The 11,896-nt window shown below is 39.3% G+C and overlaps 1 protein-coding gene across 9 annotated transcripts in view; it reads right to left on the bottom strand.

Moving 5' to 3' along the window:
- The window catches only part of KLHL28 (kelch like family member 28), a 122,902-nt gene that overhangs the window by 7,960 nt on the left and 103,046 nt on the right, over positions 1-11,896 (bottom strand). For all 9 annotated transcript variants that reach the window (XM_017884184.1, XM_017884182.1, XM_017884185.1 and 6 more), the window contains one exon: positions 2,610-3,053. In XM_017884184.1, coding sequence (XP_017739673.1) covers positions 2,610-3,053 — 444 coding nt within the window. The remainder of the gene's footprint in view (positions 1-2,609; positions 3,054-11,896) is intronic.

Raw genomic sequence — 11,896 nt, forward strand, 5'->3', positions numbered from 1 at the left:
TTTTTTTTGAGACGGGGTCTCGCTTTGTCACCCAGGCTGGCGTGAGGTGGCGCGATCTCGGCTCACTGCAAGCTCCGCCTCCCGGGTACACGCCATTCTCCCGTCTCAGCCTCCCGAGTAGCTGGGACTACAGCCGCCCGCCACCTCGCCCGGCTAGTTTTTTGTATTTTTTTAGTAGAGACGGGGTTTCACTGTGTTAGCCAGGATGCTCTTGATCTCCTGACCTCGTGATCCAGCCGTCTCGGCCTCCCAAAGTGCTGGGACTACAGGCGTGAGCCACCACACCAGCCAGATTTTTTTTTGTTCCTAAACTTTATTTATTTATTTTAGAGACAGGTCTCGCTCTGTCACCTAGGCTGGAGTGCAGTGGCACAATCATAGCTCACTGCAGTCTCAAATTCCGGGACTAAAGTGATCTTTCTGCCTCAGTCTCCTGAGTAGCTAGGAGTAAAGGTACATGCCCCCATGCCTGGCTTGAATATAGAGGTTTTTAGGATCTTCTATACAGTTAAGGGAAAGAGAAGAGGAAGGGGGGGGGGGAACCTGTTTTGTTTTGTTTTGTTTTTTCCCCTCACTGGAGAATTCATGTGGCTTACTGCAAAGCAATCACTGTAGATTGCATAGCACAAACTGGCTAATCATATAATCTCAGGGTGATTTAGGAGTACTCAGGAATTTGAGTCAAGGCTGTGTTCCAGAGAACCTGTGGCATTTCCAAGCTGCATTATGGAATCCAAATTAAATTAGAATTTTCAAAAAGGCTTCCCTAGAAAATTCTAGCAGCTGTTTAAGACTATGGTTTCCTCTGAAGGGGCACAAAGGCACGGAGGTAAGATTGCTGGGCTTGTTCTGGTCCTAACCTAATTTCCTGAAAAAACCATAAGCATTTAACAGGCTGTGACACTATTCTGGAGTTCATAATAGAGACTGGGTAACAATGTTTCTGAAAGAACTCCGGGGTAGAATCTATTAGACCAAAATCATTGAAGAAGAGTTGATGAACTGCAGCAAGACTTTCAAGATAATCAAATTTAAAATACTTAACCTTTTATCTTACAAATTTTGGCCAGAAATTTTTCAAAGAATAGAAATGCATGTCTATGTCCCAAATATTTTTCCTTCAACTAAGGGCAATAAATAAATAAATAAATAAATAAATAAATAAATAAAAGGAGGAATACTTTGGCTTCAATTGAAGTAAAAATTTACAGATGAAATGCTGTTGTGCCATCATTTTCGCAGTAAACAAACCATGGCATTTGTAGAGGATGAGTTCCAGGATCCACCCCATCCCAAGGATACCAAAATCTGCAGATACTCAAGTTCCTTATATAAAACAGTATAATATTTGCATATAAGCTACACATATCCTCCTGTATACTTTAAATCATCTCTAGATTACTTATGATACTATGCAAATAGCTGTTATACTGTATTATTTTGTTTTTTATTATTGTAATTTTTTTCAAATATTTTTGATCCACAGTTGGTTGAATCTGTGGATGTAGAACCCATGGATATGGAGGGCTGACTGTATGATCTCTCATTAAAATACTTACAATCAAAATAACACAAACCACTCTAATTACTATTAAATATACAATCTTTTCTTTTCTTTCTTTCTTTCTTTCTTTTTTTTTTGAGACAGGGTCTCACTCTGTTGCCCAGGCTGGAGTGTAGTAGTGCATTCAAGGCTCACTGCAGCCTCAACCTCCTGGGCTCAAGCAATCCTCCCACGTCAGACTCCCAAAGTATTGGGATTACAGGCATGAACTGCCACACCTGACCAAAGATAAAACCTTTGGAACATCAATTTTCAATAAAGGTTCAGAATTATTATTAATTTCTCATATAACTAGTTACTTCATACTTTTATTTTCTCATATATATTTCTCCTTTATTCAGATAATACTACAGAATACAGATATCACAAATTCAAACTCCAGCACAAGTCAAATACCTGATGATATATGTATGATTACAGAAAAAAATTCAGAAAGGAATATTTAAATAAGGTTTTAAGTTTATTATGCATTATAATATTGTATAGACATACAGGAATTAAATTTCTACTTCTTTATTCTATTAAGCAATACGAGACAATTTACATACTGTGCACATAGATGTACACACCACACAAAATCTAAAGTTGTCTAACTTCATCTTATTTTTAGGTTTCTGAGTTTTAAAATCTAGTCCATTTATACTGAATGAATGTAAAATTTTTTTTTTTTTTTTTTTTTTTTTTGAGACAGAGTCTCGCTCCTATCGCCCAGGCTGGAGTGCAGTGGCCGGATCTCAGCTCACTGCAAGCTCCGCCTCCCGGGTTTACACCATTCTCCTGCCTCAGCCTCCTGAGTAGCTGGGACTACAGGCACCCGCCACCTCGCCCGGCTAATGAATGTAAAATTTAATGAGAGAGATTTGATTGTTAGGTTTGTATTAAATTCCCATTTAAAACAATTACAATTATATCCATGGAGCAGATTAAGTTTCCCAAATGCCGGAAGTTCATTCATACACACAAATTGTTTAAAACTCAGAAATTATTGCTAATAAGACTTTTAAAAATCCACAAACATATATTATTTAATTATTAAGTTAAATACCTGTTCATGTGGGCAGGACCATATCCACCAATGGCATATATCATTCCATCCAATACAGCTGCAGCAAAACAACTTCTTGTTGTAGTCATTGGTGCCACAGGTTGCCATTTTCTTATTTTGGGAATGTACTTCTCTACAGATTGTAAATAAGATTGTCCGTCATAACCACCTAAGGCATAAAGTTCTCCTGCAAGTACTACTACTCCAAGAGTACTTCGGCTTTCATTCATTCTCTCTAGAGAAGTCCAAGTATTTGTATCAGGATTCCAGCATTCTACTGAATTTTCATGTTTTCTGATAGTGACACCAGGACGCACATTAGTTTCAATACCACCTATAACATATACTTTTTGGTCTAAAACGCATATTCCAAATTCATAGCGAGGAATGTTTAGGGGTGCCAAACCAATCCAAGAGTCATTTTGAGGAAAGTACATCTCCACACTGAAGAATAAGCAGAAAAAAATTAAAATTTAAAAACCAAATTTTTAATCTTATTAGTAATCAGGGACACAAAAATTAAAACCACAATAAACCATGACACACCTTCCAAAGTGGCAAAAAATGTAAAGTCAGATAATAACTGTTGGCAAGAATGTGTAGCAAGAAATGCATACTCCCTTGGTGAGACTGTAAACTTGTATAAATTACTCTGGAAAACAATTTTACATTATCTAAAAAAGTTGAAGATACATGTGTCCTGATTCAGCAATTACATTCCTATGTATCTACTCTTCTGAATGTCTATTATAATTTTGCATCTAGACACATATACACAAATGTTCATAGAAGCACAACACAATCATCCACCAAAAGGAGAATGGTTAAAGTGTACTTATGTGTCCTGTCTGAGCAACTCTACTGATGAGAAAGGCAGGCATACATATATGTCCAAGGAGTGTTTACTGCAGTATTATTGTAACAGCTCCAAAGTGGAAACAATCCAAATGTTCACCCACTATAGAGTGGATAAATTGTGCCATATCATACAAGAGAATACTATATGGCAATGAAAGGAACAAACTATAGCTACATGTCTCTTGGGGAATCTTATACACATAATGTTGAGACAAAAAAGTCAAATTCAAAAGGATATTAACTAAGTTCAAAAACAGGTAAAACAAATCTCTGATTAGGAATGAGGACAGTGGTCACCTTTGGGGAGGACAAGAAGGGAGCTCAAGGTGGCTTTTGAGTGTTGGTCATACTCTGTTTCTTGAACTGGTTTGTAATGTTTACTTTGTGGTAATTCACTGAGCTTATATTTGGGATTTGTACGTTTTTCTCTGTGCGTGTAACACTTTAACACTTAAAATTAAATTTTTTATTGTAGAAAGATGAAGTATATTATGCTTATATACTATATAACATATAAATTAAGTGAACCATTTCCTCATGCAATGTCACAGATGAATTTCACAAACATTGTTCAGTTAAAAAACATCTGTGAATAATATATATTACTGCACTTATATTAAAATGTGTAAAACCTAACAATATATTAGGGCATATTTAATATGTGGCACAATTATAATGAAAAGCAAGTAAATAGTTCATATAAATTCAGGACAGTGGATACTTGTGGAGGAAGGGAGATGGTAGCAAGGAGGGGCACATGGGGACTTCAGAAGTACTGTTAATAGTCTGTGAAGCTGGTTAATAGGTACTCGAGTATTTATTCTTGATACCCTGCACCCATATACTATATAATCTTTTGCATATACATATATATCTTTACCCCCCACCCCAAAACCTAGGAAAAAGTAGCTAATGTCCCCAAACTCAATAATGTAACAGCATAAAAAAAGTCCTCCATCCAGCATAATCGAGGTATATTCATTCACTCTATAGTTACTGAATTCCTATTTAAAGTCAGTTTTTGTTATAATACTTGTTTTAAAAATGTGAAATTGATGCAATGATATATGATGGAATACTTTGACCCTAACAAGGTTTAAAAGAGAATGGGAGATAAGGAAGTGAAAACAGGGGGTATAATTTTCCAATGGTTTTTACTATAATGAGTAAAATAAATGTGAGCAGGTAGCTATCAAGTGGGGCAGAGAAAGACCAAGGGGACCAAAGGGGATTAATTTAACCTGGAAGCTTAAACCAAAATGTGTTTGCATGCTGACAGTAATGATAGATATAGCACAGAGGGAGAAGGTAATGATATAGAAGAGAGATAGGATAAGTGGAAAAGCAAAGTCTTTGTGTAATGGAGAGTGAATGGAATCTAGTGAATAAGGAGAGAGGTGGAAAGGTTGGTCTTAGAAACAACTTGGTAGATTTGGTGTTGGGAAGATGGGCTAGTTCTCTTCTGGTTGCTTCCAACTTTTCAGTAGAATAAGAGGTAAAGGGAAGGGGTTTTGGATGTTTTTAAGAGAGTAGAAGGTGTGAGACATGAGGGAGTCAAATAATAAACTGATTAAGGAAATGTAGAGTGTTACTGGGGAGTGCTGAAGGCCCCATGTGAGGTAACTTAAAATGGGTATGTAGGTTTCTCTAGTTATATTCTGCTGCTCAGATACAGCCATGGCATAAGTGGACAACTGAATTTAACTAGATGAGTATGACAGAGGAACAGAAAGGCAAAGGGCCATGGCGTATTTAAAGGAATGACTGTGATGTTCCTCGAATCTAAGCTGGGTAAGCTAGGAAGATAAGAACATGTGGTGGTTAAAGAGCAATCAGTTCTACTAACTAATTATGGGGCCAATGGATGAAGAATCCTGAAAGGGACAAAGACTCATTGGAGGGTGTGTACTGAAAGAAAGAAACTGGCAAGAAAAAACCACTGTCAAAGAGTGGAATGTGTGAACCAAGATTTTTGAATGTGTTGAAGTCACTGGTAATGACAAAGGCTGGCATCTGAAGTAGGAACAGTCTAGGACTGAGCCCTCAACCTGTGGGATATGGCTAACTCTTAAGACTTAGTGTCAGAATTGAATTTTTTTTTTTTTTTGAGACGGAGTCTTGCTCTGTCGCCCAGGCTGGAGTGCAGTGGCACGATCTCAGCTCACTACAACCTCCGCCTGCTAGGTTCAAGCAATTCTCCTGCCTCAGCCTCCTGAGTAGCTGGGATTACAGGTGTGCAAAACCACGCTTGGCTAATTTTTTTTTTTTTTTTTAGTACAGACAGCGTTTCACCATATTAGCCAGGCCGGTCTTGAACTCCTGAACTCATGATCTGCCTGTCCAGGCCTCTCAAAGTGCTGGGATTACAATCACTATCCACTGTGCCCAGCCCAGAATTGAACTGTTAAATACCTAGTTGATATCAGAGAATTGGAAAATTGGTTGGTATGAGAGTAAGACTTCTCAGTGATAGTAAGACTAAAGGTTATGATGATGGATTATCTAGAAGTTATGGATTTCTGGAGATGATTTAGCTAAATACATACAACATATAATGTCATTAGTCCTTATGGTCTTTTGACAGTGCCTTAGTTCATTTTCTACTGATATAACAGAATACTACAGACTGGGTAATTTATAAAGTACAGGAGTTTATTTGGCTCAAGGTACTGGAGTCTGGGAAGTCCAAGAATATGGTGCTAGATTCTGGGAAGGGTCATCTCATGGTGGAAGACATCACATGGATAGCTAGCAAGCCTGTGCACAAGACAGAGAAAATGGCAGCCGGACTTATCCTTTTATCAAGAGCCCACTCCTGCAATAACTCACTCCCACAATAATGGTATTAACCCCTTCAAGAGGGCAGCACCTTCAGGGTCTAGTCACCTATTAAAGGCCCCACCTCCTAATACTGTTCAATGGCAATTAAGTTTCCAACATATGAACTTTTGGAGAACACTTTCAAACCATGGAACTTTGCCCCGGCCTTCAAAATTTGTGTCCTTCTCACATGCAAAATATATTCATTCCATCCCAATAGCCCCAAAAGTCTTAACTCATTCCGGCATCAACTCAGAAGTCCAAAGTCCAGAGTCTATCTAAATCATATATGAGCGAGAGTCAAGGCATGATACATCCTGAGGCAAATTACCTTCCTGCTATGAGCCTGTGAAATCAAAACAAGTTATTTACTTCCAAAACACAATGGTGAGAAAGGCATAGGATAGATATTCTCCTTCCAAAAGGGAGAAATAGGAAACATAAAGGGTAAGAGGCCCCAAGTAAATCCAAAACCCAACAAAGAAAACATTAAGTCTTTATTTTATTTTATTTTTTTTGAGACGGAGTCTCGCTCTGTCGCCCAGGTGGAGAGTAGTGGCGTGATCTCAGCTCACTGCAAGCTCCGCCTCCTGGGTTCACGCCATTCCCCTGCCTCAGCCTCCCAAGTAGCTGGGACTACAGGCGCCCACCACCACGCCCGACTAATTTTTTGTATTTTTAGTAGAAACAGGGTTTCACCATGTTAACCAGGATGGTCTCCATCTCCGGACCTCGTGATCCGCCCGCCTTGGCCTCCCAAAGTGCTGGGATTACAGGCCTGTGCCACCGCGCCCAGCCGAAAACATTAAGTCTTAAAGCTGGTGAATAATCTCCTTCGACTCCATGTCCTACTTTCTGGATACACTGGGGCAGTGTTCCAAAGCCACTTCCATATTTTCAGATATTTGTTATAACAATGGTCCCACTTTTTTGTGCCAGATTTCTGCCTTGGTACATTTTCTGCTGCTATAACAAAATACCGGATAATTTATAAAGAACAGAAGTTTATTTGGTTTTCAGTTTTGGGGGCTGTAAAGTCCAAGAGCATGATGCCTGCATCTGGGAAGGGTCATCTCATGATGGAAGACATCACATGAAGTGCAAGCGAATATGTATGTTAGACAAAGAGAAAATGGAAGTAGGACTTACCTTCTTGTCAGGAGCCCAATCCTAAGATAACTAACCTACTCCCACAATAATAGCATTAATCCCTTCATGAGAGCAGGGCCTTATGGCCTAATAACCTTTTAAAGGCCCCATCTCTTAATATTGTTAAAACAGCAATTAAGTTTTCAAAACATGAATTTTGGAGGGACACATTTAAACTATAGCAGAGGGCAAATAATAATCAGTTCTAATAAGAGTTTCATTCTTGACTTAGACCTGTGGTTTATAGTGTTGAGTGATGTGGCTGAATGTCCATGAACATTTAACATATTTGCACAACTAGTCAAAAAATGCTTTCAATATATTGCCATCCTTATGATTCCTTATGTGTAAGTAGAAACAATACAGTTCTCAGAGCTTCCCAATTTTCTTTTCTTTTCTTTTTTTTTTGAGATGGAGTCTTGCTCTGTCACCCAGGCTGCAGTGCAGTGGCGCAGTCTTGGCTCACGGCAGAGCTTCCCCAATTTTCTTAAGCTACCTACCCAATCTCCACTTTCTTCTCTAGCAGGCTTCCTTTCTTAATTAAAGAAAACTAAAACCACTGGACAAGTACTGTTTTAAACCCTTGCTTTCACCCCTCCCCCAGTCAGTAAACCTCAATTGTCTTGAGGCATAAAGATTCTCTCTCTCTCCTATTCACAACTTTCTATCCTTACTTTTGATATCAATCTCTTCTATTTCCTCGAAGATCTTGCTCCATCAATAAGCATTCATCTATCTTATATCTTTACCCTATCCCTCTTTACTTATCTCTTTACTCATCTAATTATAAAAATACTTGGAAGCCTGAGGCGGGTAGATCACAGGGTCTGGAGTTCAAGACCAGCCTGACTAACATGGTGAAACCTTGTTTCTACTAAAAATACAAAAATTAGCCAGGCGTGGTGGCATGTGCCTGTAATTCCAGGTACTCAGGAGGCTGAGGCAGGAGAATTGCTCGAACTCAGGAGGCGGAGGTTGCAGTGAGTTGAGATCACGCCACTGCACTCCAGCCTGGGCAACAGAAGGAGACACCTGGGCAACAGAGCAAGCCACTGTCTCCAAATAAACAAACAAACAAAACAACCTCGTGTCTCTCTCTTCAAGAACAAAATAAAACCAAACAAAACTTCCCCTGATGCTATAAGTTACTGCCTTAACTCTCTCCTTCCTGTCTCTAGCAAGATTCTTAAAAGTCTTCATTCAGTTTATTTCCTTAGTTTGTATTCGCTTCTCAGCCCATTGTAATGTATCTACAGCATTTCTACAACTCTGCTTGAAATTACCCACCAAGGCCGGGCACAGTGGCTCACGCCTGTAATCCCAGCACTCTGGAAAGTCGAGGCGGGCGGATTACCTGAGGTCAGGGGTTCGAGACCAGCCTCAACATGCAGAAACCTCGTCTCTGCTAAAAATACAAAATTAGCCGGGCATGGTGGTTCATGCCTGTAATCCCAGCTACTTGGGAGGCTGAGGCAAGAGAATTGCTTGATCCTGGGAGGCAGAGGTTGCGGTGAGCTGAGATCACGCCACTACACTCCAGCCTGGGCGATATGAGTGAAACTCTGTCTCAAAAAAAAAAAAAAAAAAAAGAAATTACCCACCAAAAGTCATTATGGTCTCCATAACGCCAAGTTTAAAAGCCACCTTTCCATTTTTTATCTTTCTGGATCTTTCCAGTGCATTTTAAATAGCTGATCACATTCCTTCCTTCTTGACACACAAATTCCTTGGCTTTTATGACACTATTCACTTGGTTCTCCTACCGCTAAAAATGTTCCCCAGATTTTCATTCACAATCAATCCTTTTTCCTCTCTATATTTTCTCACCAGGCAAAAGGAGGGACATTTAACTGTCAATAACTCCATCAAAGACTTCATAGTTTTAATTCATACTTCTAAACTATACTATATGCTGATGACTTTCAAATTTGCAGCCCTGAACTCTTCTTTGAGCTGTGCATTCATATACAGCTACCACAGAATATCCTCTACCTGGATATTTCATGGGCATTTCAAACTCAATGTGTCCAAAACTTTTCCCCTGAAAGTGGCTTCTCCTCCCATATTCTTTCTCTCTCTGTCTGCATATATGAACCACCCATGTAATCATCTAATCAAAATAACTCATTCATCTTGGATTCCTCCCTCTTCCTCATCATGCCTCTCTCATATCCATTCAAACACCAAATCCTGTCAATTTACTCTCTTAAAACATTTTTAAAAATGTATGTCCCATTCTCTACCTTCACTACTTCTACCCTAATTTAGGATCTCATCATCTCTTGCCTATATTAGATAAGAGGTTCTACAACAACATCTTATTTAATCAATCTGATATTAATCCTGGCCTCTCAATTTTTCCCATAATACAGCCAGAATGATCTAATATACAAATATGATGATTTCACTAACCTCCTTAGAATGGTTTTGTAACCCATATAAAAGTCTTTTTTTTTTTTTTTTTAAATCATGGCATACAATACCTTCTTTGACTTGGTTCAAAGACCACTGCTTGACACTTCTTGGTTAGAACCCTCTACTTCTGAATACCAATCAGCTTTTAGTTTCCTGAATATCCCATAATGTATCGTGCCATTGTGTCTTTGCATATTCCCTGTGATCTTTCTTCTTTCTCTGCTTGATTCTTGCTTAGCATTCAACACTCAACTTGTACATGAAGTTCTCTACAATTTCTCTTCCCTAAATCCCCCAGATGGGATAAATGGCTGTCTTTAATGTTTCTATAAAATTATCTTGATCATTGCATAAACATTATGTATTATTTTCTATATGTCTCCTTTACTAAATTATGAACTTGTTGAAGGTCAATTATCTAGCAGTGTATCTGATGCACAGGTGTTTAATATCTTTTGTAGAGTTAAACTGAATGATCACTCAGGTTAGTTTTAATTTTTCCAGAGTTATAATAATGCTGCAATAATCAGTTCTGTGCAAATACTTTTAATTTTAAAAAATTTATTATGATAGATTCTATGATAAAAGATTACTGTGTCTAAAGATATGAACAGGTCTTATTAATCTTCAATAATTTGTTTTTTTTGTTTGTTTGTTTGTTTGTTTTTTTTGAGGCGGAGTCTCGCTCTGTCGCCCAGTCTGGAGTGCAGTGGCGCGATCTCGGCTCACTGCAAGCTCCGCCTCCTGGGTTTATGCCATTCTCCTGCCTCAGCCTCCCGAGTAGCTGGGACTACAGATGCCCGCCACCTCGCCCGGCTAGTTTTGTATTTTAGTAGAGACGGGGTTTCACCGTGTTAGCCAGGATGGTCTCGATCTCCTGACCTCGTGATCCACCCGTCTCGGCCTCCCAAAGTGCTGGGATTACAGGCTTGAGCCACCGCGCCCGGCCAATAATTTGTTATTTTTAATAGTTGAGAAAATAAGAGGCAACTGCTCAAAAATTTTTATACTATAGGCCAGGTGCGGTGGCTCACGCCTGTAATCCCAGCACTTTGGGAGGCCAAGGCGGGCGGATCATGAGGTCAGGAGATGGAGATCATCCTGGCTAACACAGTGAAACCCCGTCTCTACTAAAAATACAAAAAATTATCTGGGCGTGGTGACAGGCGCCTGTAGTCCCAGCTACTCTGGAGGCTGAGGCAGCAAAATGGCGTGAACCTGGGAGGCAGAGCTTGCAGTGAGCCAAGATTGTGCCACTGCACTCCAGCCTGAGTGACAGAGGGAGACTCCATCTCAAAAAAAAAAAATTTTTTTTTACACTATAAATACATATTTGGAAATTTTTGTCATAATATTTACTAATATAATTTACTGTATGCCAGTAACCAATGTGTTTCAGAATAAGAGTTAAACAATCAATTCGTGTAGCTAACATAACTAATGTTCTATGTGTAGCCCAGTCTCAACACTACTAGTTTTAGATTAAAGTTAAAATGTACTATGAGGCTGGGTGCAGGGTGCAGTGGCTCTTGCCTGTAATCCCAGCACTCTGGGAGGCCGAGGCGGGTGGATCACCTGAGGTAAGGAGTTCAAGACCAGCCTGACCAACACGGTGAAACTCTGTTTCTACTGAAAATACAAAATTAGCGGGGCATGGTGGCACATGCCTGTAATCCCAGCTACTTGGGAGGCTGAGGCAGGAAAATCACTTGAACCTGGGAGGTGGAGGTTGCAGTGAGCTGAGATTGCACCACTGCACTCCAGCCTGGGCAACAACAGCCAAACTCGGTCTCAAAAAATAAAAAATAAAAAATAAAATAAATAAATAAATAAATAAAATGTATTATCAGACTTTTTTCTTTTTTTTTCAAGACAGGGTCTCATTCTGTCACCCAGGTTAGTATGCAATGGTGCATTCATAGCTCACTGCAACTTCAAACTCCTGGGCCTAAGCAATCCTCCCGTCTCAGCCTCCCGAGTGACTGGGACTACAGGAGTGCAACACGGTGCCCAGCTAATATTTTAAATTTTTTTTTTTTTTTTTT

Source organism: Rhinopithecus bieti, unplaced genomic scaffold (genome assembly GCF_001698545.2).
Source record: "Rhinopithecus bieti isolate Rb0 unplaced genomic scaffold, ASM169854v2 scaffold_14876, whole genome shotgun sequence".
NCBI classification, from domain to species: domain Eukaryota; kingdom Metazoa; phylum Chordata; class Mammalia; order Primates; family Cercopithecidae; genus Rhinopithecus; species Rhinopithecus bieti.